Below are 27,733 nucleotides of genomic sequence, written 5' to 3' on the forward strand. Positions count from 1 at the left end.
CTTGATTCGCGGCTTTCAATGCAGCGAAGTGATTTCTTGGAGCAAAAGAAATGTTCCCAGGGTTTATAAAGCCCGGCAGAGTTTGCGTGTGAGCTAACACACCAGTTATAATTAGTACTTACACTTTCCTGCTTGTAAATTTTCGTATACGCAGGGATAGAAACCAACGCTTACTTAGTGGGATGGCTAATAGAGACCCGTTCACATACTAGCATCCACGCTGGGCCTCGTTTGCTGATGTCTACAGAAATTAATATTTATTAGCCATCTGGTAAAATAGTAACAATGGGTACGATTAGGCGTTTGAAACAGAACACGTGATCCCCGACAAATGGCACCGGTGCGTGAGGCGTCCTTCAGTTAGCACCACGCTGTCGGTGATGATTATGGCATATGACGGTGTACAGGACCAAGGATCGGCGCAGGTCAGCAGAGTTCGTTTCGAAAAAAAGTCCTTTGGCGTGTCGGCGCAGAAAGTCCGATGCGCCGCAAAAGCAGTAACTTCGTCGTGGCTCGTGCTCCTAGTAAAGGAAAAGGGCAGAGAGAAAAAAAAAGCACAGTGAAATCAATTGTAGTTGTAGCCTTTTGGACTACTGTTGAAAAGACAGTAGCAAGCTCGGCCAGTTGGTGCTGGTACATTTTTTTTGTTGTTAAAAGGCACGTACAACGAGGCGTGTCCTGTCTTCCTTCTTCGCTAATGCGCATTAGCGAAGAAGGAACACAGGACACGTCTGCTGACTACATCTGAGCGTTTACCAAACTGCAGCAGGAGGTAGAAAAGCAATGTACAGATTCTGTGCGCAGGAACCAGCCGAAAATCACGCCCTCATTCCCACCACCTTACACGAGAGATCAATGACGGCGCAAAGCTGACTAGACCTCGTTAGACACGTGAAGGTTCAAATAGTTTTGTTCGTGCTTTTCATCTATCGTTTATGGTGGCGGGATTCAGTGCGGGATGTCTGGATGGCGCACGCGCCCAGCCTTTGTATAGACATGTAACATAACTAACATATTAGTTTTAATTTTGGAATGAGGTGCCCAATTAAATATTGCGACAAAAGACCTGCGCATGTAGTCTTTCATGCTTTCACAAGGTTTCGCATAATTTGAAACAGGTCGCAAACCTACACAATGCCAATATAGCTTTTTTTTTTTTTGCAGCGCCTTGCAAATTGTCGGCAGTGTGCAACCTTCAAAAGAACCAGAAGCGCATAGCAATGCCATACTAATCAACGGACCACTTACGCCAGATGCACATCAAATGTTGTGTGTGAGATACCCTTAAGTTGCGGACGTGTTTATATTGGACGAAATGGCCAATGCTTCAACGACAGGGATAGACAAGCACTACTGCAGCCTAGTATTGCTAACAACTACTAAGACAAAGAGCCCGAATATACCCGTGTTGCGAAAAAAAAGGTAGTTGGATACATTGCAAACATACCGTACTTATTAGACACTGTCGTTGCATTTCATACCTATAGGATTATGGCCTCTCATAACGCATACAACTTTCGTATTTTGCGCTCTTTCTGTTTCTCGGCTAGCTCCTTTCACGATTTCCTTATAAACACACTTCATCACTAAAACCAGCAATAAGTAGCATATGCGCCTGAAACACGTACTTGTGGTTTATGCCACGTTTCCGCGCGAACTAAAAGTTACAATTCCTTGAACACAATTTACCTAGTATATTAAACAAGTACAAGCACATCGAGGGCTTTACTTTGAAAGAACCAACAAAATATTTTCGACACCTATAGCTTTATATTGCTGTTAACTTTCAGGATGCCATCCAAATTGTACAAGTGGTTATATTTTCAACCACATTTAAACTACGAACCTAATTTATTGTTGGAAATGGATGTGCTATAAATCTTTACTGTAAGTGAATCTGTGCGCAGTTTAAGGGTGATCATTTTATTTGTGCATATATGATATACGCATGTGTTAGCATATATGTGAGTATATGTGCAAGAATGTCTGCACGTCACCTGTGTGTGTTATTGATGGCTATGTTTGATAACTAATCTGCTTCGTCTCCTGAATGTCCAACACTGTCACAAGTTTCCAGGTTGCCCGAGCCAAGTCAAGCTGTCTAAACACTTTTTTTGTTCAGGTATCCCTACCAGAAAGGTGTATTTTTTTCTGAAAAATAAAACTGAAATTAAAAGAAAATTTGAAATGAATGAATGAATGAATGAATGAATGAATGAATGAATGAATGAATGAATGAATGAATGAATGAATGAATGAATGATGACGTTAGAAAAGGACACGGTAGCCACTTGGCCGAACACTGCAAAGAGAGCGCACGCAAACCTGTGCTTGCCAGCACAACTTTCTTAAATCAAGACTCCCCCAAAAGAAAAAAAAAACAGAATGCGACATAGTTGAAGCGTATTTTATAAGGAAACTTAATCAGGTGATAAGTGTGTCAGCTGTCCGTCTTTCGCGTTGCGTAAGAAAGAAGTGAATTTTCTTACGAGGTATCCAGACCCGGGAACGGACTGACTATGCATTCTCATGTACGAACTGAGTTGCTTTACAGTCTTTTGTATGATGATGCGTGCATGATGTACCTGATACGCAGAGCATAAAATAGGTGATCGTTAGAAATGAATGTTAGTTGGAAGTTTTCAGCGCTTGTCCTGTCGTACGTGTTCCTTTCGTCTTCGTCTTTAGCGAGTTTTGATGAGCACAGTCAAGGTGAACCAACTCGCACAACTCAAGGTATTGTTACTACAAAGCATTCTTGCGTCAGAATTGTTTGTCGGAGCAGGCACAGACCCACGACGATGTTGGACATATTGTGAGCGAAGGTACAGCCGCCCAATAACAAACAGCGTTTACGAAGAAAAACCTGCCTGCGTTCGGCCTGTGGTTTGCGGAAAAACTGAATCAGAGCGCCTTGCGGGATAGTTCCCGAGAAGACCGATAGAGTGCGCCACATTTACACGTGGGGCAGCAGTTCGCCGTCTCACTTACAAATGCATCAATGACTGTTGCGAGATTATTCGTGTGAACTTCGAGAACTCGCAAACGACCAACACTCTTCACAGCCATAGCACTTTTCTGCCTTTTTGTAGACATTTCCGAGAGACACTCTTCACTTTATGTGGCCAGATGTAAAATGTCTGGGCCCTTATTGACAAAAAGCCCTTACTCTAGAATTGTTCGTAGTAGCCAATTCGAACCAATCCCAATGCTGGGCAGATTAATAGCGAAGGCTGTCAGCCAATGGAAAAGAACTGTTGGAAGGAGCAGCTTTGTAGCTTAGGCCACTGATCCACAGAAACAAGAACACTCGGTCCGCAAGCCATCCTGCGCGAAATTGTGGACGTACAGTCAAGCATTGTTCGTAATGTCATTGTAATGTTGTTAAGAGCCTACTGAATTTTTAATCTTCGGTTGCTTTCTCGATTTTTGCTCGCATTTGCCACAGTTCGCTATAAGCTCTCACATAAACAACAAAGAGTGGAAGGAAATACCGAGCAGTACCCTTTAATATATCACATAATTCTTTTTTTTTTGCAGATGGATTTTTGGGATCATCATTTGAGACATTATAAATAGTCATAAGGTGGGGTGCTCAACAGAAGTCCCAAGAAGTCGCAATACTCAAAACAGCTGAGTAAAAAAAGATGCTTCTAGAACTTCTTTGAGATTTCACATTACGGGGAACAGGGTGCAGCTGCATAAACGAAGCAGCGAAACACTGGAATTATCTCCGCTTGTCCAACGTTATTCCTGCAGCAGGACTGACGTATGTAAACCGGAACTCGTACCATGACACGGCTCCGACTGTTCACGAACGGCCTCGCAGGAATGGCTTAAATAAAACATCCACGACTCGCTCGGCAAGAACACAAGCTGTTTTGAAATGCGCTTGCTATACCACATTATAGTGGTGAATAGAGAGGCAGGAAAAATTTAATTTCGGCTGGCACATCTGGCGGCGTGCTTCGCTAAACGCATTTTGAATGTCGTTGACGAGGAAGTCAACGAGAGCATCTCGGTTGGTAACATATGCATTCTTGAATGTCACGTTTTCAGAATTTGCCCGTTTTGCCACGGTATGCACCTGCACCAATGGAAAACGCTATATACCGCAGATTCTACAGCTCAAAATCTTTTTCTTCATTTCTTACCTTCTCTGCACTGTTCGTTCTTTTAATGGCAAAAAGAAAAGTTTTACTGTGACAGCAATCATAGGAACACACGATGCGCGTTAATGCCGTAGGCGCTGCCATGCTGTTCCGGAATCGACGACGCACCCGCGTCAGGAGCGCCAAGTGTTGGTAAAGAAGTGATCTGCGGCGGGGCGAGAAGTTTTACTTCATGCACCAGAATAATGAAACCGTCACTGCAAACTGTTCTCGCGTTCACAGCAGGTTAGCACACAATGTATTCAATATAGGTAACAAATTTGAAATTATTATAGCACACTCGTGCAGTATTTTTGTAACGTTGTGCAAAGAAAAAATTACATATGGAAGAGTAGGCTTATTTTGTAACTAAACAAGTACTAATAAAGTAAGGCGTAACGCTTACTTCCTTCTTCAAGGCCGTCAACATGCATGAAACGATTAGGACAATATCGCGTGCCTGTGCAAACGATATTTTCCGTTCTGGTTGAACTCCCTACGGGCTTCATTTTTTTTTCGTTTCAATTTTATCCTCTGCTGGTCCATGCGAACATTACCTTTTTGTTAGGACGACTTCAGGGACAGGCTTTTTTTCTTCTCGCGAGACAAGGCAAGTCCACATTTCGTCCCATCGCCTCTCGAGACGGCCGGCCTCCGGCGAAGAAGGTCCGTCCACACTGTTCCGAACAAATGCCGCCAACTCGATGCTCCTGCGTGCGCGCGCGCGCGCGCGCGCTCTGAAACACACGCACACGCGCGCCCGCGCATGCCGGAACACACGCACTGTGGCTTGACGCGCACTCGCGTTCGCGCACCAAAGCACGTCACGGCGAGTTGAAAGGCTCGTCCCTGTCCGCACTGCGCATGTCCGGGAAGGACTGGCTGCTGCCGGCCGTCTCGGTCATCCTCCTCTCCCGTAGCCTGTTGCGCTTGCGGTCCGAGTTGGGCGTCTCGGACAGCATGCGGTGCAGCTTCTGCTTGCGCATGAAGGAGCCGGCGTTCGGGGACGTCCTCTGCCGGGGGCTGGGCACGCTCAGGCTGGAACCGAGGGCCTGCTTCTTGCGGGCCTGCAAAATGGGGATGGTTTTCCAAACGGGATTAGTGATCGTGATGATAATGATGACGAAGAAGATGACGAAGATGACGATGATGGCATCCCCTTCGTATCGGGATGGCGGCACAGCCGGTGTGAGCACTTGCGTGTTACCATGTACCAATTTAGCATTATGCTAGCTTTGCTATACCTCGTAAATATAGCTGCGCCTTTGATTGTACGGTCCCCATGTCTTCCCTGCTATTTCTTTCCACCTATACTATGATCATCGTTTCCTTGTCTCCATCGTTGACAATGCTCACATATCAACTTTGAAACCCAGCGCTCCCGGTAAGTGGACATTCTCTACAGCCGAAAGATGGTCTGGGAGTTGACAAGATTGACAAGATTGCTCTGATTAAAATATTTGAGAAGTTATTCAATTAATGATAACTAAATATGTAATTAGGCGAAATGCAAAATATAATAGTCTAGCTTGCTTTAAGCGACGCCAAACAACGTTACCTTGGTTCTGTCCAGTTACGAGGCACTCGCATATTTCTTAATTGTCGCAGAGGCTACGCGGGGCATCCTGAATAATTGGAGCTGGCAAACGAAGCGACTCTTCGGATGCGTAGAGTTCAGAATGTTCAGTGTTCTGCTTAATGTCTTTATTTTCTTTTGTAAATACATGCACAAAGCGCATGCTGTTTAGGTAATGTGTTACCGAGCACGCTGACGACAATTTCTCATGTTGCACGACGGCACTAGAACACGTTTATACCTACATTGGTTCGGCGCAACCATGGTGTGGATGCTTTGCAAGCGAAAGAAGAATCACAGATTCAATTCTGCGTAACAGCTTGGGTAAATATAATTTCTTTTGAATGATTTCGCAGGTTTTTCGTTACGAATGTACATATTCCAGCTTCTTGCAGGAACCGTACATATACATAACACATTCACCTACAGAGAAACTCTTTCTGGAAAATTTTGTTAATCTCCTTTCCTTTCAAGAAAAGTTCGTCTTGCCGTACGAAGCGGTATAGCCTCCGTTTGGACATAAGAAATCGAAGGTCCGATTCCGGGCGCGGCAAACTTTCCTTTCTTCTCCATGCATATTATTATTTTCGGCCGTCGAACCATTCGAAAAAGCATCGAAAAATCCTTTTTTATCAAGAATATTTCATATTGGCATGCTAAGTGCCATCGATCAATGCCAGCTGGCCCTACGAGGCTACGCGAGCTTCGTCCAACGTACCGACAACGTGAAGCAGACCGCCCTTTGTTGGCTGCTTGCAGCGCGTGAACGAAAAAAAATTTTAGCGAATTTTTCAACGCGCAGGCCTGCCCTTGTCGTTCATGTGGTCTGTGATTTGGGCTTCGAAGAAGGTCGAGCAGTTTTCTGCTGGGCGATTCGAGTAAGGAGCAGGTGGTAAGAAAGGAAATAGGTCACGCTGAGTCGAAGTCCGATCCACCGATTTTGGGCAGATAAGTATAGCGCGTAGCAGTGAACAGCGACGACGAGAGGCAAACTGTAGGACTAACTTTCAGCTGTGGTAAACTGTAATAAGCGCTAGAATTGATCGTCTCTTCTTGGTCATACCATGTTTCTTTTTATTGTTAACCAGTATAAATACTGCGCACATCACAATAAACCTCAGTTGGAAGTTAGCGCTCATGTTTGTCTGTAATCGTCCTGTCCACTGGTTAACGCGCTTCGCACCTCTATAACTAAAGCTGATTACTAGTTGGTCTAGTCCGTCACACTTCTAAATTTAGCAGAGATGTCCTGACTACTGCCATTAGAACGCGTAATATATGCTTATGGCTTGTAATTTGAGCTGACCTCTCCAAAATTTTGCTTGATAACTTACTCCCGGTGCGCTCCAAACAGGCCACTTAAATTCGCTGTAGTGACAAAAGCGTGGAGCGCTAGTAATCCTTTTTTAAGACTGGAGGTATTAACTGCATACTGCGCTACGCGAAAGTGAGACACGTTAGCGGTGCGCGGATGTTACGCCACAAATACGTCGCACGTGGTCACGGCTTAAAGTCGAGTCAGATCAGTTCGAATATTAAGCTTTAGCGCCCCCCCCCCCCAAAAAAAAAAAAGATGTGGCTGTCACGACCTGTGTAGCAGCATGGTTGATTACAATTCATACCTCAGAATCTGCAACATACGGCGAAAGTATGGACTCCCAACGCATTACGACCGATTAGTGGAGTGATGGCCTACATTCGGTGTTCACGCTGTAAGCAACGAACTCGCGTCGCTTATTGCAGGACGCACAGGCCATTACGATATTGCTTTCTGTAATCCCCATCTCAAAATTTGTACATGCACGCAGGCGTGCAAACACACAGACAAAAAACAAGCGCACAGATGCACACGCATGCAGTTTCATGTTGAAGCTGCCTTCCAGACATAGTCATGGCTCATATGTTTAAAAAGTGACACCGTATCCCGCTGAGTTTCCTTCGATACAGCCGTTCGATACAGCAGTCTTAAAGAAATTCGTCTGAGTGACTGACAGTTTGGTTCATTTCCGCACACTGTGCGTTACAACCTCGAGAGAGACCAACCTGCACGAGCCCGTAGACGAAGGCAGCCAGCGTGCTCCTGGTGCTCGGATTCCGGTTCATGGAGCGCGCGCGCGCGATCTTCTTGCCCAGCACGAAGTACGTCTCCATGGTGCCCTTGCCCTTGACCTGGACGAGGCCACGGCACTGGACGCTGTAGCCGTGCTCCTCGAGCAGCTGAGCCGTGGGCCGCGGCACCTGGATGTGGTCCAGGGCCCCGGTGGAGTCCATCCGGCTGGCCTCGTTCACCGTGTTGCCCCAGATGTCGTACACGGGCTTGCGCGCCCCGATCACGCCGCCGACCAGCGGACCGTGGCTTATTCCTGTTCACGCAAAGAAGCACGGCTTGGGGCTACGAACGCAGCGAGTGAAGCTGATCGCAATAGGAGTGGTGTGTGTATACTCGCCGGCACCTGACGCTATCGGCTCCTGCCTCGCAACACCTCAAAGCTGATCGCGTTACTACGAGACCATCGAAGGGAAGACTGCTGCCGCTATAGCGAAATTGACGCCCACAAAATTGAGCCCAGTCTCAGAACTTCTTAGCGCAGTGCGCGGCAGTTAAAGTGGCTTGGAAGCTGAGCAGCGAGAAATGGATGAACGTATAAATGATGCGAAAAACAGTGAAGGATAGAACAGCATTTCAGATTTTCATTTCAGGGAAGCGTTTGACTACAAGCTGCCCTTGTTTCTTTTACGAGCTTTGAGTGTCCTTCTTATATTGCAGTCCGACGCTTGTGACATTTATACAGTGACAGAGTTCCTTCAGTAACGGGAATGGACCACCAAGACCTTTGACCTTTGCCGACATCGGGTTCACGCCGGCAGGCAATAATTACTTCGCATCCGTAAAGCAGTTCTAGTCTAATAAAGCACGCGGTGCGAAAGCTCGACGCGGACGCGAATTGAACAGCGTTCGGGGAAGGGGGGGGGGAGGGCAAAGTTAATCACATAGCCCTTCCGTTGGCCGCTTGGTACTGGTAGGAGGAAAATAGCGCGCAGTTGCCATGGGACTGCGCGACAACTTGAGGAACGGGGGCATTGACAAATTAAGAACATACATTTATTTGAAAAGACGATTAGACGGTCGGAAGAGATGCTCAAACGGTGAAAGAAAGCAAAAACAAAAACAACAACAACAATCATGTGCGAAATACGAAGGAATGCGACAGGTAGAGCGATATTATATAGGAGGACAGAACTCACGTTAGTGAATGACGAAACTATACTACATCTCTTTGTGAAGGATATGCCGTGATGGTGCCCTGTCGTAAGTGCAGCGCCTCTTATGACTCGCACCACAAATCGCGCAATCTTGCGCGATGTTTGGCCTCCATGCCACCTAAATTCTCGAGCACTCCAACTGAGCAGGACAACCAAATGAAGTCACTGAGCAGTTGTTAGTGAGCCTACGTGGTTGTTTCGTGTCTCCTTCCTTCGTCTGTTGTTTTATTTGGCGCCTTCGTCGTAATAATGTAACCAAATGAAGCAATGTGGATTGCAAGACGGTCCCTTTTGCTATCTCAGCTGTTGAAAAAAACAAACATTTTGCCTGAAACGTTAATTCCCGTATCGGCCTGTTATTTTTCTTCAACGTTGCGGACGAAGGAAAGTGGGATGTCGCAAGCCACCTGTACGACTGCGGTCCTAATGACGTAAGTACGGAGGCCTAACAGGTTCGCGTCAGACAGACGACAGCCTCAGAAACCATGTCTGCCTCCTCAGCTATAGGGATTTTCATCCATCCTTGTCACTCGCATTGTTCTTCATGTGGTTGTTCACAATTTGAACATTTGCAGAAATTTTAGGAGCCACAGGCACCAAGGAACGCGTAAACATTTCGAGGCGTATGCGCAGCTCATGGGAGTCGCCCCGCGTTCGTCAGCGTAACATCAGTTTAATCTCCTTCACCATGAGATGTCATCCACCAACAGTTCGTTTTTCAACATAGATATTGTGCTTCCCTGGACTCGTTTTGTAAGGATTAAATTCCTTCGACTACATTGCTTTGTGGTTATCGGTTCCACGAAGTCGCAGAGCAGGCTGATAGCGGAACCAATGACAAACGGAAGAGATAATGTAAAATAAAAATGCTCCTTACAAAATGTGGCCTACCCTGCTGTCGCTTTACGCCATAACCTTGCCTTTTTTGTGGTCGAATAAGCAATCATTTTCACTCGTTTAGAGCTGTTTGCAGTTGATCGACCACCTTTCTTAATATGTGCAACGTCACAACTGTTTGGCGCCTGATTTTACGAACAGTTCTAGCGTGAGGACTATTTCGTGAATACGGGCCCAATTCTATGCCTTTCGCAATAAATTATACACCAGTGGCGGTGGAGCACTACTCGTAATCTCTAATTTATTACTGAAAAGCCGTCATCAGCATGCTCTTGTTTTCTGGCCGTTCACTGTCCAGCGGTATAGAGCACAACCAACAGAACCCGAAAAAAAGAAAGAAACAAGAATGATCCGGATGCTTCTCTAGCGAAGAAGCTCTGAAATTTACAGTTAGGCGATATTTTTTTTTTACCAAACCATGTGAGTGTCAAACGAGCAAAAAATTCACCGACGATTACAATACTCCCTAATGCGAAATTTGAGCGCAGCTCAATACGCGCTTTTATTTCGCGATATATTAGCTGCCGCGGACAATCTTGTCACGTGGGGCACGTTGCATACGGAGCGAAGTGTGGCGCGACTGCCTCGTTAATCGGGATATCGCGAGAGGCAGCACGTCGGTGACGCGTGGGTGCGATTCACAGTAGCCGCCGCAAACAGACCTCCGCTCATGCAGTGCTTTCTTTCCGTATAGGTGAACAGACGTATCGGTGAACAGACGACGCGCGCTACTTTATTTTTGTTGTTTGATATTTGACGTTGATTTTTCATGGTGTAAAATGCTTACAAAGATTATAAATCCGTACGGCGTCCATGCGCCTCTCGGTTGTGTAGACTGTGTAGACGGTTGTGTAGACTGTAAGCCTTCCAGTACTCTGTATCCGGATGTCATGACACAAATAATTCCTCAGTGAATTTTTTTCAAGAAAAGACTCCAAATATAGACACCTGTTTAAAATTTGCCGGATTTTGCCCGTAGCTAAAGTAACAAGCTCTTTAGTGCACATCACGCGAGATGAAACGAAGATACAGCGTGCACTTCGGTTGGCGCTGCACTTTTCGTTAAAAGCTCTCTTACCTACACGCAGCTTGAAGTTGTTGAAGGAATGCTTATTGACATCTTCAAGGGCTTCTTTCATAGAAATGGCGAAGTCCACCAGAGCTGTTAGGTGGACCCATGATGCAAGGTTCTGTAATGGAAAGATCACGTGTGATTTACTTGAATGGACAGAACATAAGCAGCGACCAATGGTGGCAAATTTCAGTAGAATAAAAGAAAGGGCCAAACATATGTCATATAGTATAAGTTCAGCTCTACATAAGACTGCAGTGCATATTTGAGCTATGAGGCAGTTCTGCACTGAACACTCCGCTGCTACCAGAAAAAGTTTAATTTAAAACGCTCACTTGATTGGTGTCTGCTTAATTACCTGCATTTTTGAATTTAGTAATTATACTTTGAAGTCATCAAAAGACACACTGTTACCTGCTAGACGGTCAGGAGATACCTACAAAAGCAAGAACATTTTACACACATGCTTGTCACATGCAATTCTTTTTGAAAGATCTAATGTAAACGTAAATAGCCACCTGTGTGATTACCACAAAAAACTTCTTAGTTTGGCCTGGAAAGCGTTCTTTGTTCATTGTACAACAGTTTGAAATGTAAATGGTTGTGCAAAGCAAAACGGGATTCGGTCTGGGAAAAAGAAACGCCCAGTTGTACGCTTTGTACAGGAGCATAGCAGCCAGGAAGCGGGCATGGAGCAACTGTAAGTCATTCGTGAAGAGCTCGCACGAAAGTTTGTCAAAGCTGTAACACGTAGAGAGAAGTGAGTATTTGCACAAAAAGAAAGCCACTTGAAACGCGCTCACCTGGTCTTTAGGGTTTAGGCCAGAAGCCGCCATATAGGTGCTGCTGATTGTCTTGATTTTCTCCAGGCATTGAAACCTTTCGTCATCGAGCAGCTAATGCAAGAGAGAAATTGTAACAAAGAGGTAAATTTCGAACTTATCCAAAAATGAAAGAAAGAGGTCTGATGATAGAAAACAACTAAAAGTTAACGCAGTAAGTATAAAATATTATTACGATCGCGGAACAATAACTGCACCTCCCAGGAGCGTGCCTTTTGGTTTAGACAGAGGCCACTTAGAAAAACGGAAGTGCTCGCCATTTGCTGATAGGTGTACAATTTCGAATATTCTGCAGTGGTTCAAAAATCATGTGGTAGTTATTTCGGTTGGGCGAGGTGCGCGCCAACCGATCACTTCTGCTATACTATTCGTTGATTTCGCAGGAGTGTGCTCAACCGTTACGGTTTGGCTGCGCCTATTCAATTTCAAAGTGTCGCCGCTTTTGCTCCATTTAGATAGTTGGTGTCGACTCACGTTTTTTTTTTTAGAATAATTAGTAAAGCGTCCTTGACTTCATGGTCCTACATGACACCTCATTTTTTTCTTTCTACGTAAAGACCTTATAATTTGAAACTTTTGTTTAACATTACGTAATAAAGAAAGCTAACCCCAGTTTTAGCGCTTAGCGTCGCTATTTATCTGCTCCTACTTCTAACGCTGCTGTCAAAACCACCAAATTCGGGGAGGGGGCGAAAGTGACAAGGGTTAGGAGAGGGATATGAAAATTATGGTGGGGTTAAATTTGCCCTTTTTACAACACCACCTAAATGTTCTGAATTCAGAGCGACAGTTACTGATGTCATTGAGTGATAGGCACTGGGATTTAGAAAGTGAAGGGCACCCATTTTCTCGTTGCGCTGCAAGAAGTTTTATTCATTTCCCCGAAAAGGGGCAACCTTTGTTGACGGCTTCTCACCTGGTCAAAGTCAAATATTATTTCATTCAGTAGCCTGATGCATTCCACGCCATTGTTGACGTCCTCGGAGTAAAAATTTGCAAAGTTTGGTATGGAGGCGAACAACACGCCGCAGCAGACGTAAGACTGTGCATAGAGCTCCTGCAACACCAATGAAATGTATTGCGCATGTGAAATAATAATAAGTATTACTAATAATATATGTGCCAAGGCTACACTCTGCGATACTAACTATGCAGTGAAGCGTTGTAGATTACTGTTCACAAACACACAGAAAAAAAGAAGCGAGCAACACAAACCAAGAAACACGCCCCAGATGGCTCTTGTGCCATCTTTTTGTTGTTCTGGCAAAATATTAAGCAAAGCTCTATGGTGTATTATAAAACGAGGCGTTAGAAAGAATGGATGTCCGCGCAATCACTTAGCTGAATATTGATGTAAAAAGTGAGCGAATGTAGGTTTGCAGAGACACTAACATTATCAACAGAACCAGGAAAAAGAATGAAAATAAATGCAGCGTGATCGTGAAGACGTGCGTCCATGTACGCGATATTCACCTATATCAGCTGCAGGGAATAACTAATCATCAACGCGCAGGACACATACCAAGTATACCGAATCAGCAACGAACGTTCTAAGACAAATTTCTGCTCCAAGGATATTAACAGAAGTGTCGCAGAAATCTCAGATGCTAATGTGAAGTTATGAAGCTTGAATTGCCACTAAATATTATTCAGTGGTCATAACCTAAGATACCACGAGCCGTGTCAGTTTACTGAACATATATTGCAATAGTATAGAAAACTGCGAAACAGGTATCAAATTAGTACGAGTGCTGAGGGGCGGTAATTCGATGAATTGAACGGTTCCTCTTTTACTTTATTTTTTGAAGTCAATGGCAGCGTTCTCCGCTTGTTGATTAGAACATAAATGACAACATAATTTAGGATAGCGCTTGAATGGCCGTACCCTCCCACACTGCTTGGAGTATTAAGCAATCAACCAGCTATGATACAAAAGTTCACATCGTAAGCCATTCGAGCTTTCCGAAAGAGGGGCTCCTTTTTCTAAGGCAAAAGCCTGAAGTGGCTTATACCCCCAAAGGCTTTGAAAAAAAAAAAAACGCGTCGTCCGGTCCAATCGTACAAAAACTATCATCATCAACAATTGCTCATACCCCTCTAAGCAATCAGAAAATGCAATGGCTCATCCTCTCGTAATGCAGAGGCTACAAGCACTCAGCAAAGTGAAGCGTGCAGTTCATACATTCATTGGAACAACGCAAACAACGACTTGAGTGTTAAAAAACAACAACTAAGTGACCTTCTCAATGGCTCATACTCCCTTAAGCAATGGCTCATACCCCAAAAAGAAGAGAAAGAGTAGAGATTTATTTACAGAACGGCAGAGAGGACGGCCTGAGCTATAACTTGCTCCGGCCTGCTACTCTACACTGGGGAAAAGGAGAGGGGAGGAAAGGGCTGATGAATGAGTGATGATGATGAAATAAGGAAGAGGTGCGTACATACAAGTTCACAGCGGTGTGGCATCTCTAAAGCCGTGCGTCCAGCCCAGTGGCTTGGAGAAAGGCTATAGCGTCACTGGTTATCAGAGCTGCGCTGTTTGCATTGGGCACAAGTCCTTGTCGATCGTCCTTCCCGCGCTATGCTTATAGGGTAACTATATATTACCAACCAGCCCAAGCCTATACTCTTCTCAAGGCAATTATTAACTTGCGCAACAATATCTTCAGAGTAGGCGGAACGCAAGTGAAACAAAAATAAGCCGCAAGAAAGTGCCGAAACAGAGACTGCGTGGCTGAGTGCCATTCATGCGTTGAATGACAGTTTGCGCATCTTTCAAGTCAGTGATAACGTTGTGCGCACGTCATGCAAAAAATGAGGCACTGGAGCGCAACATAGCATCGCTTATCTGCAGTCAGCTCGTTACACTAACAGAAAGTCGGGCCATGTCGTCTACAGCGGAACACCGCCTTGTGCACTTCAACGTGCGCCTTCGACCACCTATCCACAATAACTTGGCGACGGTGCTGCCAGCTGTAGTTCAATCTCGCGGTGAATACTAACCTCATTCTTTCTGTCGTGAGTAAGAAAATAGGTTGCCACGTGGTCGGGAAGAACGTTGCGTAGCAGTTGCGTGTTGTAGGTGCATATCTCGCGCATGCTCTGCAGGTTAGCCTGTGCTTGGCGCTTCCACAGGAAGTCCAGCCTTGAGGTGACTTCAGTCTGCGAAGATTGACATACATACATACATACATACATACATACATACATACATACATACATACATACATACATACATACATACATACATACATACATACATACATACATACATACATACATACATACATACATACATACATACATACATACATACATACATACATACGTAACTGTAAAACTTGCTGCTCGGCTAGTTGGCACACGATAACTGGGTAACTAACTTTATTCACAAGAAAGCAGGGTAACATATAGCCCTTCCGAACATGCGCCAACCGCATTGCGCCTAGCGCTCGTCAAATTGCACCAGATAAGGGGATTTCCATAAATTTTCTAGTGTAGTAAAGTTTGCAAAATTCGCATTCTCCGCCACGCAGAACCACAGACGTTTCACTGATATACATGTCTCTTTTCCTTTGAATGCAGTATTATTCCATTATCTCACTCGCCAGGGCATCTGTACACTTACCGAGAATGCAAACACCATAAAACCTCGGCTCACACATGCAGGAATCACAATGCACAGGCCAATATGCTTAAGGATTGTTTTTTATCGAAGGTTGGTGTTCTCTATCTCTGCTGTTCTTGAAGCGATGTGGTTGGCGGAACGGCAATATATTACGCTGCTTTTCTGCGAGTAAAATTAGTTTCGAGTGACGCCCTTTTCTTGCTCGTCTTACTACCGTGGTTGTTGCGCGCCTATTTCAAAGCAGATACATAATCCTGAATGTGACATGCGCCACTGTGAGAGAATAAAAAAAAATATCTCAATGCAAGCAGACTCTTTTCTCGTCCGCTAAATTGTCATATTTTTTGCCTAGAAGAAGAAAAAAACTGTCGTTGCTCACAGTCGGAAATGTTGCCTCGACACTGCACTAGTCGATACATATGCAAATTGGGGAAGGCTCAGTAATTCTGCTGACTCGCTTTTCTTGCCCCCTTTCTGCTTCGCTGAATATTCAGTGACTCTGGGGTTGCTATGTAGCAACGTCCAAGCGCATTTCCAGAATTGCGTTCTGCTTCTGTTGGCTTCGAGGGACCGTTTCTCGAATGCTACTTCCGCATCACTTCCGCATCACTTCCGCATCACTTCCGTATCGCTTCCACTTCGTCTGCGTTGTACTTACCACGCATTCCATTAGTGTAGTTAACGAAGGAATCATTCAATTGTGAAAGACCGACTAGGGCGCTAACTTGGTTACAGGTCCACTGACCGCGCTTCGACCGGACACATCTTGTCTTTCGTAGCATATCCTAGCGCCGCAGAGGAGGCCCACTGCTTCGCTTCAGTAAGTAACATTCTAGTAACATTCGGAAGGTTATCGATAACTTGATACCGTTTCCAGACTCGATGGGCGGAATTTGTTCTATTGTCACTGCAGCAAGACAGTTTCTCCTCAGCCACCCTTGCTTGACGAAGATCGATAACTAGATACCACATTTCTCTTTGTTGTACTATGTCGCTGTCATGGGAATAGCTGGTCGCGTGTCACAACACAGAACCGGCGATATGAGCTGTCGAAGAACATTGTTATTTATTCTTCCATATCCTAGGCTCTCTCATTTCTGTTATTGTTTCACTATTCTTTTTCTATGTACCTTTTCACTTCTATAGCCATCAAGCGTTGTGCCTCTCCTGGGGACAGTTGCGAGCTATAGCTCTCTTCTTCTTCTCTGTGACTGATATTTATGCGTGCAAAATAAATAAAATAAAACGCCGTTGTCTTCCACAGATCAGCTACCTTTTCACAGATAACCCTGATAAAAATTTGAGGACGTTAAACTCTCTGGAAAAAGTGTGGCATACGGGTTGTTACGATAACTAGCAGAGAGGTTCGCTCGCATAGTGTTCAGTTTACGATAGCCAGCAAGACATTTCTTGCACCCTTCCAACGAGAACACAGCTGAACAGCCATGTTGAAGAAAGCGCCACGTACTTCTGACATACATTGTGTACTATTAACGCTAAAGGATATATACATAATTGTTTAGAAAATTAGTCCATAACATTTCGAAGAAAGCGTTTGTGTAAACAAAGACGGCAACTCGTTTACCGTAGTGCACTATTAACTCAAAAGTAGGGTACGTTAACTAATCGCTGGCAGCTTACGCTTACCGCTATACCACGCCTCGTTAGCCGGCTAGCTTTGCATCTGCAAGCTAATCCACTGAAATTTATTTCTTTCTTTCTTCCTCTCTCTCTCTCTCCCACCCTTTTTCCTTGCCTCTTCTCTACGCTTGGAAAAAATAAATAAATATAGAAAATGATGATAGGCAGCAGAAGGCTTTCCATACGCCGTTCGGTATATTGGATTCGCTGTCTCTTTGAGCTACGAAAAAGGCGCCATTCGGAGTTATTACACACATCGCGGACGCATCGCCAACGACAGTTTCACCTCGCCCTGCTTCACCCGTGACGGTTTCTCGAGGTTCATTACACTAATGGCTGCGAATCTCGTCGCGCCGGCAGACCAGCGCGTCGTGTTGAGGCCACGGGACGACAGGATGACAGCGCCGGCGTCGTTCGTCTCGGCCGACGTCGAGCGCAAAAGCGGAAGCGCGATGCAGAGTTGCCCACTTCTACCGCATTGATAGAACGAGACTGCAACGGGTGCGCGTGGTTGGAGTCATTTAGTAATCGTGCATGTTTCATGCATATGGTTTCGCTCCGTGGGGGGCTAGAAACAATGCTCAACTGTGCTTGTGCTACTGATATTTTCGCGATGCGCTTCCCCGCTCCGAGTAACTTTTGTCCTTTCATTCGGGGTACTGCATTCTGTGACAACTCATCAAGGTCGAGGCACGAATTGGCACACACACACATCAGTGTACACGAATAGGTTCCTACTTTATACTATGCATACTAAATTAGCAGTCACAACATAGCCGATCGATTTCTTGGCCATTTCACCGAGCGCAGTTACTTGACGAACGAGCACGCAAGCACGGAAGCAAGATGGCATGTGGGAAAATGTCGCTGTCGCGGCAAATGAGTTGGGAGCCGAAAGGAAACGCCGAAAAGTTCCGTTCTTTCGTTGCGTTATTGCAGCTTTCGTGCAATATCTACCGCCCCACCTTCTTTTTTATTTTTTTAAGGGTTACAACATTCTCTGACACTGGATTAAGATCAAAGCGCCCATAGAAATGTCCCCCCCCCCCATCATTGCGCAATAAATACATTAATAAGTTCTTACTTGGCTAGGCTGAGTTGGATCGCTAAATCAAGACGAAATTACAACTTTTTTTAAAGACTCGCTTTATGTTATTTCGTCGTTTCTTAGATGCTGTTGATTTGGTGTATTATTAGGGTCGCGTTCAACCACAGTATCTTGAGCTTACAACCAGCGCCAATTCAACATTTGAAAAAATAAATACGTAGAAAGGCGATAGACTCGGCACGGAAGCTGGATATATCAGATTTTTCGGCATTCTTCGACGAAACTTCCAAAATTTGGTTACTATTGCGATTAGAAAGCAGCCCTTCCATCTTGGGCAGTATATGTCATGCACTGACGTTAAGTAGTAACACTAACAAACAGCGACATATCATACTTTTTTTTGCATATAGCATGTATACAGGTAACGTTAATGAAACTTACCAGTCTGCAGTGATAGACAACTATGTAGAAAAATACGGCGATCAAGATGGGCATACGGTCTTCCACTGAAACAATCCTGAAAAAAAGAAAGGAGAGCTCAAACGTTCTTGATCGACATAAATTACGAATATATGAGAACAGGCATACTTAGCGCAAATAAATGAGACTGTTGCGTAATTTTAACAACCTTTTAGTTGACTGTATTTTTTTAATAACACAGCCGTCACGTTTTCCTTGCGCAGAAGCTTAACCATGGGCGGGCTTAATTTCAAATCTTTGACTACCCGTTAAGTGATCGAGTTATTCCTCGGTTGATTACTCGGCGGAATGATATCTGTTACAACGAACGGAAGTGCCTCTCACCCACATATTCTCTGTGTGCGTACTTGGCTTCTAGCAAGCTAACATATTAATTTTATATCAGGTCACCACAGCGCAAAGTAAAGCTGTTCTTTCTGCGCCATCGCAGAAAGTTGCCTTTCTTAACGAGCTTGCGAGCATGAGATCTCGCTTCCTTGCAATACTAAACCCTTCGGAGTTGTGCAGAGAAAGAGTACGGTGAATGTGATACGCTAGACGGGAATATATGCATATTGGCTGTTTTATACTGGATTTAAATGTCGGAGGTGACGCCGTTTCTCCATTACTTCAAAACGTTGCCGACGTTGATACACTGACTGCAGCATTCCTGAATGTCAAATGGACAGATGCTTACACATTGTAGCCCTTGTGAGACCTTCTGAATACGTCCGGAAAGAACACTTTGACAAGCAGTATGTCCGTTACCGCCATGGCAGTAAGCATGGCGACCTTTATAAGGTAGTTGAGTTTGATGAAGGCAGAGCAGGCAACCATGTACAACATCCAAGAAAATACGTAGTACTGAAAGAGAGAGAGAGAGAGAGAGAAACAGAGAGAAAAGGAAAAAAAATGCTATAAATATGGCATGGTGCATGTCATGGAAATACTGGGCAAAACAAATGCGCAAGTGGCTCAGAACTTCATACAAGTGCCTTGCAAATTTTTATATATGTGGTGTCCCTAGCAAAGGCTTCCAAATGTTGTTACTTTTCCTCAATGGAATACTTGGTCATTACAAATGCATTCCTTAGCCTCAGTGTTTTGGCGCTATGCCTCGAATATTTGCGAATAAGTTAAAAGCGGTCATCTTGATATGTTTACCAACTAGTACTCGAAAATTCATTATTATTTTTTTTGTGAGTCTCAAGCCCGTCCTATCAGTTCTTTATTTTACTTCGCCGCGTGCTCTGACAAAACGAACCGGTTTAGTTCGTCAAACTGCGAAGCACAATGAAAGCTTTCCTGCTTTTATGCTGCTTGCTCAGTAACACTAATGCGCTGGAAAAGTTCAATGTTGTGCCGATCACATGACCCATCTCTATAAATAGGTATGGATGCCCTATTGGTTTCAGATTTTAGAAAGCTCGGAAACCGAAGAAATCTACAGTTTTCCAGCCAACTGACTACAGGCGAGTGCACAAATATTATTGAACGACGATTCTCCACCATCTTCCACCACACTTACAGTAGTAAAGAAAGTATGCGATATTTTTCATCTTAAGTCGTCAGAGATAAAGTGCGCAGAAGGTTGGCGCTGTGCTATAGCTGAAAATAGGCAATACTTATGGCAGTGACCTCTTGAACAGCCACTGACATGTTACGCTATTTCCACCGCATAGCCTACCCATTGTGATACAAACCAAGAATGCATCACAAAGAAACAGTTTACATCGACAAGGATGGGAACATAGGCACGCGCTGGTGATATACATATTGAACGATGACTGGACAGGCTAGCCGAGCAATAGGCTTGACTTGCTACTCCACATTTACTAAATCACAGGAGACCAAAGGAGGGCTAGCAAAAAAAGAAAAAAAAAGAACGCACCTACATCCATTCGCATAAACACTCGGAAATGCACATGAGAGTGAGCGCCATGACGTGAACAAAGTGGGAAGTGGAGCTTTGTGGCGCCGTCAGTAAGCAAAATGCTATCCACCATTGCCCCTTTGGTTGCAGCAGCGCAAAAAAAGTTTGTAACTGTCGAGACAGCTACAGAAACTAATAGCTTATAGAAGCCTAGGCAGCGAATTTCACAAGAAATCACCATTTCACATAAATTTGTTCACCGCCGCATGCACCAAAGGAAAACATGTACGCTACTATGAACGAAGGTGCACATACCTGGGGATAGCAACACAAGGAACTATCCGACGGCTCATGGCGACACTGATCCGTCGAGTTGCTGGACTGGCGGTCACAGACAAACTGAAAAAATGAGGTTACGACAACCATTGGGCGGCGACTTACTGCTTCAAGGGTGAAATATAGTGGCAAAAAAGATAAAGAAGATTAAAATGACCAGCTTGGGACATGGACGCCACATTCGTTAACCTTAAGGGGGTTATAATATATATGTCACTCTCGCAAACACAACCAACACCGAAACACCCCGGAACGCAACAATAACAAAAAGATTGGCAGTAGCTTGGCTCGGCTATGCCAGGATATATGCAGCGAAAGCTAAGGCATAGCATGGTTAGCCTTGGTTAATCTTGATTGCAAGTCCAGGTTAGTCTGGTTGTCGAGCTATGTTGCGGCGTTTAGCCAGTCATTCGGCGCGCTGTTCGTCTGTTTCCTCGGAGATTCGTTTGCTTTTCATGTCGATTCCAGGCCTCATTCTGCTTATCAGAACTGTCGCCGTCCCCACTGCCACCTCAACTGTGGTTGCGGCGCACGCGAGTTCTCCTTTTCAATCCTCCGACATGTTATCAGGCATGCGACGCAGATGGCGAAGCGGGCGGAGGCGAACGCAACGACGAGGAACGCGGTGTGACGAGGAACGCGATGTGACGTCACGTACCTCCTCGGAGTACGGCCACGGCGAAATCGCAAGTTCGTGGCCAGTAAAGCTTTCGCTTTAAGAGTACGACGACGCGACGCCGTGGGGCGAGGTGGGGTGTCGCATCGACGAAGCCGTCGCACGACGTGCGCGTCCAGGTGCCGCCACCTCGCGCTCGGGAGTCGTCGCCGTATTTCCCTCTCCCTCTCACCCCCCACTGTGCTTAGCTGCTGAGCGCGTCTGCCAGCCTTGATGGCCGCTCTGCTGCTTTCCTCAGTCTCTCGTCGCAAACAGAAACAGTTCTGTGTCTCGTGTGCATGTGTCCCTGTGTGCATGTTCTTTTTATTCTCTCTCTCGCTCACCTATCACATCACTTTGCTCTTCCCTAGTACAGGGTAGCCAAACGGAGATAACCTCTGGTTAAGCTCCTTGCCTTTCCCTTGCCTTTGTCTCTCTCTCTCTGAGCAATGTCGTCGAAATGATTCCGGTCTACGCCAACACGCTAAGGTGAATAAATGTACGCGCGAAAAAAAAAGGAAAAGAAAGAATACCCAGCACTAATTTAATTCAAAACTCCATAACATACCCCGCTGAAAAATTTGAAAACATTATGCGCAGCGTAAAGCTCGAAGCACCGCTCAGCGCCTTTCAAACGGACATTAATGCTTCCGCATTCAAAACTCATAAGAACTGCTTAGGGGCCCGCAAATGTATTTTTTTAATTGCTGTCCTTTCTTCTTGCGCACTTTTTTTCGAACACTACAAGATTTCCTCGAATAATGACACTACAGAAGTATCTGTCTAGGCTGGCAGATTAGCCTGATCTTCGTGCTTGGGGATTCAGACGCTCTTGTGGCTTTGCTTATTACGCTTTATTTGCTTTTATTATCCTAAATTTCAGAACAATCTATAGTTCTTTAAATGCACAAGACTCTACGCATGTTCAAATTGAAACGCGCTAAGCGTCCAAATGCGCTCGCTTGCCCGCGATGATTACAAAATTTATAGACCAGAAAGAGCTTGGGTCGCTGGAAGACCGGTCAGGTCCCTAGTCCGGGACACCATCGGGAAAAGCAACTGCTCTTTCGACAAGCGCTCGTCCCTCCTCCAGATCCTAGCTGGACAGGGCCGCCTCGCAGCCATCGCACGTTGGCTGATTTATTACAGAATTACTGCCATTTTGCTGAGAAACCCATGTCATATGGCATAAGCCGGCCTTCTGGCCACAAAATGTGCACTGCGGTGTAAAAGTATCGGGATCAATGACGTGAAGCTTAGCTGGACTGTTAAACGACACAGTTTGTAGCTGACGGAGGAGAGACTCTTCTGATATATTAAGACCCTTAGGGGGCCCCGGGAGTGTCAGCATCCCAAGGCGCAAATCCTGTAATATCTCTGAGTAACAGAGAGCAGGAGCTTAAGTCAGCAAAGGAGCACGTAAAGGAATCCCAGGGAAGGAAAGCTCTGACCGAAGGGTGCCAACGTTCGTTTCCCACAATGCCCTGACGACCTGGTATACCCATGCGAGAAATTCATAAGGGCGTTCTATAGGGCGCTTGTCGACGCATGTGTCCATGGAGTAACGGTTTCAATACGAGGCTTCTGCACTAGAGGCCGTGTGTTCGAATGCTGCCGTCGGAAAATCATAATAATAATTATTTATTTAGTAGACGGTACTTTGTTGAAAATGACGCGCATGCAAAGCCGCGAAGCCGATTGAAGCCAGAAGGACGAAAGTTACGGCAAATACGTGTACTACCCATCATTACCATGCTGGCTGAATCTCCTCGCTTGCAATAGACAATATACAGCTTCACAACAGTGTTTGCCGTCTTGTGTATGTAAAACGCAAGCACCATTGCGGGATGTTACGGTGCACGTCCATTCAAAACATTTAGTTTAACGTGCGGGAACGAAAACGTAAGAAGGATATTAAAAGAGTGTCACAAAGCGCCGTCTGGTGCCTTGTGACAAACGTATTCAAGCCAACGCAATCCATTAACAACGATCCTGCTGTTGCTATGCGGACGGTTCTCGTTTAGGCATACGGACGCCGGAATCAGCGAAAGATGACACAAAGTAGATGCGCTATACCTAACGTTTCAGGTGAGTTTAGACAAAGCGAAAGCTCATTTTGATAGTTAGTGTCGATCAACGAAAGCGAGAGCGTAGACATGACGAGAATTCACGCTGAAGCGGGAGCCATGGGTGCCCCCATTTTGGACAACGCCATTTTTTAGCGTGCGTAAAAATTACCAATGTTAAACGCGCCACATAAGGTAAGTTAGTATAGCACACGTAAATCACAGAAACCCAATAACATTCAGAGCATGCACAGTGACGAGAGCGCTATTTCATTACGTACGTAATGCGTTTATGTTTGGTTGCAAACGCTAAAGTAAAACTGTCTAATGGGACCAGTTTCTTTTTGTAATTATTCTATGAAACCTTATGAACTGAAAGAATAACTTGACACCAGTTATTTCGGTCTTACATGGCCAGTATAAAATGTGGAAATATGGAATTAGACTTCTGTGACGATTTTCTTGAAATTTCCAACATACATAGCCATCAGAAGAAGGATGCGAATTCACACAAACGAAGGAGACGGAACGAGGCCCTCTCTCCTTCGTCTGTGCTATGCACCACCAACTAGCTTAACAAGAATTTAATATAAGAATCCGCTGTAAAGTTGGTTAGTCAAATTAAATTAATGTAGTTAGTCTAAAGGTACTGAAAGGATTGGGTGATTTCGTTGGAATTTTTTTGCAAAGGGTGTCCGCTTGGGCAGATAATTCATCTCTAGTGACTTCGGGTAAATTTCGCAGGAGTGCTTTTCACGGTGTTTGAAGTTAAAGAAAAAGAAAAAAGAAATAAAAATACTGCATAGTAATTTAATGCGCCGGTGCCGTAAACAGCTATGAAATTAGCGGAATACGGCCGTGCAGATTCAATGTGCCGCAAGAACGCCGCCTCCTTCCTAGGCGACACGGTGAGCAAGCTGCTCCAGTTCCCTTGAATGACGTTTGAAAGTCGTTCAAACATTACCTATTGCTGTCAAGTACGATAGTAAATCGTAATCGTAATCATCATCATTATCATCATCATCATCATGGATAGTACGTTATAGGAATCATTTAGGCGGAGAGATCGGAAGCGCTTTATTCGGGGTAGCCTATTTATTTCCCGAAGAATAGAAAAAAATCCTCCACCTGACCGCATGGCATTGTTATATCCTGCACTCACCTGATCAAGTCCACCCAGATAAATCGTAATGTTTCTTGTTTTTCTTTCTTTCTTTAAAATCAATACATTATTATTATAACACCCACCGTGGTTGCTCAGTGGCTATGGTGTTAGGCTGCTGAGCACGAGGTCGCGGGATCAAATCCCGGCCACGGCGGCCGCAGTTCGATGGGGCGAAATGCGAAAACACCCGTGTACTTAGATTTAGGTGCACGTTAAAGAACCCCAGGTGGTCGAAATTTCCGGAGTCCCCCACTACGGCGTGCCTCATAATCAGAAAGTGGTTTGGGCACGTAAAACCCCATAATTTAATTTTTTTTTAATTATTATAACGTTTTTTGTATGGTTACTGTTTGGGGAAGTAATGAGTAGAACATGCCGCGATGAAGGCCACGGTAATAACATGACGAGCAGCTGTCATTACCGTCGTTCAGTTCCCATCAAAATACACGTCACAGTTGTATAATAAAAACTTACTCAGTCTTGATAAAAATGCAGAGTGTGTATTGCACGTTCTTGTGTTTCACTTTTACGGTTCTCACACGATATATTCCTTGTACAGAATTAGTGGCTCCTAATTCAAATTTCTCACTCATAACGCACGCTAATTTCGAGAAGACTTGCGTATACTTTTTTTCATTTTCGCCAACTAAAATTAATTGTCACGGCAATAAAAGTGAGTATAACTAAAATACACAATGGCAACACCCTTCCCCTTTGCCGCACGCTGCTTACCATGGTGCCAGTGGAAGCAATGTACATCACGAGGATTGTAGAACAAATAACGATATTCCTCCAGAAGCACTGTTCTTCCAAAAGCTTGGAAACCTTCACAAGGTTACTTGGAGACCACCGACACTCGCTTCCAACCGCAGCCACAAGAACAATAGCCAGAAGGCTGGACACAACAGAATATGACACCGTCATAAATAACGACCTGAAAAATAAAAACGGCGCATTATTGAAGCGTTGGGCTGACGCCAGCCATTTGTTTCTGATTCATCGTTGTATATGCTAAAATAAATAGAAATAAAAGCTGTAAGAAAATGACTCACTTTGGAAGCATAACTGCTTGGCAAATGATTATGAATATCCATGTGATGAAGGCACAAGTCATGTTCGAACGAAACACAGTGTCGTGAACTTGATGTTGTTGAAACTAGAAAAAAAAGGCAGAACATGGTAACTTATTATGATAAAACGACGAATTATGTTGAAATAAAACACACTTATGACTGGGAACAATGCCGTGTCAGTACATACACGAATGGCTATACTTCAAGTAAGAACGTGTAGTTGCGGCCACGTGGACAGTGTGCATGAATCGAATCTGGAAAAACTCCATTCAATTGTTGCACGGGATATATGGCTGTTGAGGTCTGGGCAAGTGGGAATGCCTTGTTGCTTGTGCTTGACCACCATCATGTTCATGCTCGTCGAATCACTGTCATTTTTTAGGGTTCATATTCTGTTTTTTAGGAATCGTACTTTAGGAGTTGTAATTACTGCTCTCGCATGAGTTCGCGTTACTTGTAATAGGCAAAAAAAAATCGATGCAGACTAGACTTTAAAGTTTACACACTTTGTCATACCTGCGATGTAAAAACATGACAGGGACGGTGTGGTTTCCGAACAATGGACTCTTTCTTCGGAAAGCAATAATTGTATAAAAAGGAAACCCGACCACAACGTTCCCTTGCAACAAGAAATCAGTGGTTTTAATTCACGCAGCGCCACGTTCCGCCCAGTGCCATAGTTTCGTTTTCAAACGTGCAGCGGAGCGCTAGTAACCCTCGCCGCACCTGGTTCTCCGTGATGTCGCACTTGAAGGACAGGGTGAACAGGTTGACGTTCGCCCGGCACATCTTTTTGTTGCCCTCCAGCTCGATCTCGTGGTCGATGATCTCGTCGACGTCCTCGTTCGCCGCCGACGACGACAGCGCCACCGCCGGCTGGTGCTGACCCCCGGAACGCTCGTGCCACTTCTGGCTCCGGCGCACCGAGGAACCGCGCGAATCCTGCCTCGACGGGCGGCGGTCCGTGTCGCAGGTCGGCGGTTCGGCACCCGGCGGCAACGTCGTCTCGCCGTCCTCCAGGGTCTCGTCGTCGGCGAAGGCGACGAGTGACTCCAGCTACGTACGGAGGAGGAGGAGGAGAAGGAGGAGGGTGAATGAACATTTTTTTTGCGTGAGACAGCGAGAAAGCGTTCTTTCTTCGCCCTAGGTGGGTGGCTCTCTTCGTCCAGACGGCCGCGTTGGCTAAGTGCCACGGCCCCGTGCCCGGTCCGCCAGACTTCACTGATCCTCCGGGCTAACGTTGCCGTTAACGTTGCCGTTAACGTTGCCGTTAACGTTGGCTTCCACGCGACTTCGATAGGTCGTAGCGATTACGAAGCAGCTTCGTCTTGAGTGTTCTTTTCTCGCAGTGTGGGCACACCTAAGTAAGTTTTTAGTTACCTCATGGCGCGTATTACAATTTACAAATTCTAGCGAGTGAGACTGCAAGGCATATCCACTAGAAAAGAATTGCGTGGATGACATCACTTACGAGATATGCGCCGTCAAACTTCCTATGAAAATGCACTGTCGTTCCACTTACTTTCTTAAAAAAACGCCTTTTCACGCATTGAAGCACAAAAGTAACTGGAACGCGAATGAAATTCTCTGCAAAGTTAAGGAATCAATATCTAGAAACTGGCGTCATCCTGGGAATTCGTTACAAGTGGATGTGCCTCGAAAACTCCGCGGTTAGAATTTGTAAGCCGCAATATGTGCCATACGCTAATTAGTTGAAAACTTAATCACTGCGTTTTTATTATATTGGTCGATTTCGCATTTCTATTTCTCGTACTAGTAGCGTCCTGCTCTTTGAGTAGACTAGCCCATAGACTATAATTGTGCTACCAGCCACAAGTAATCTCTAAATATTTTTGAAAGTGTTCGCTGAAATACCCAATGTATTATTTTTCGTTAGTGAAACAGGAAGGACAAGACATTGCAGTGTTCCCTCATTCTTTGATGTAAGATGATTTTCAGTAGCCCGTTCTCTGCTTCTTGCGTGTTC

General features: G+C 45.0%; 1 protein-coding gene across 4 annotated transcripts in view; it reads right to left on the reverse strand.

Moving 5' to 3' along the window:
* Nucleotides 1-230: 230 nt before the first annotated feature.
* LOC135916881 (adenylate cyclase type 8-like) overlaps nucleotides 231-27,733 on the reverse strand; it is a 729,759-nt gene continuing 702,256 nt past the window's right edge. For 3 of the 4 annotated variants that reach the window (XM_070535961.1, XM_070535965.1, XM_070535964.1), the window contains exons 12-24: nucleotides 26,473-26,802; nucleotides 25,726-25,829; nucleotides 25,406-25,607; nucleotides 20,767-20,850; nucleotides 19,276-19,442; nucleotides 18,561-18,636; nucleotides 14,806-14,964; nucleotides 12,719-12,859; nucleotides 11,764-11,856; nucleotides 10,967-11,078; nucleotides 7,771-8,090; nucleotides 4,709-5,218; nucleotides 231-521 (exon numbers count right to left, since the gene is read on the reverse strand). In XM_070535961.1, coding sequence (XP_070392062.1) covers nucleotides 4,976-5,218; nucleotides 7,771-8,090; nucleotides 10,967-11,078; nucleotides 11,764-11,856; nucleotides 12,719-12,859; nucleotides 14,806-14,964; nucleotides 18,561-18,636; nucleotides 19,276-19,442; nucleotides 20,767-20,850; nucleotides 25,406-25,607; nucleotides 25,726-25,829; nucleotides 26,473-26,802 — 2,031 coding nt within the window. In that variant the 3' untranslated portion in view covers nucleotides 231-521; nucleotides 4,709-4,975. Of the gene's footprint in view, nucleotides 522-4,195; nucleotides 4,318-4,708; nucleotides 5,219-7,770; nucleotides 8,091-10,966; nucleotides 11,079-11,763; nucleotides 11,857-12,718; nucleotides 12,860-14,805; nucleotides 14,965-18,560; nucleotides 18,637-19,275; nucleotides 19,443-20,766; nucleotides 20,851-25,405; nucleotides 25,608-25,725; nucleotides 25,830-26,472; nucleotides 26,803-27,733 lie in introns of those variants that run through there. The other variant, XM_070535962.1, reaches the window with a different exon arrangement.

This window comes from Dermacentor albipictus, chromosome 3 (assembly GCF_038994185.2).
Source record: "Dermacentor albipictus isolate Rhodes 1998 colony chromosome 3, USDA_Dalb.pri_finalv2, whole genome shotgun sequence".
Lineage (NCBI taxonomy): Eukaryota > Metazoa > Arthropoda > Arachnida > Ixodida > Ixodidae > Dermacentor > Dermacentor albipictus.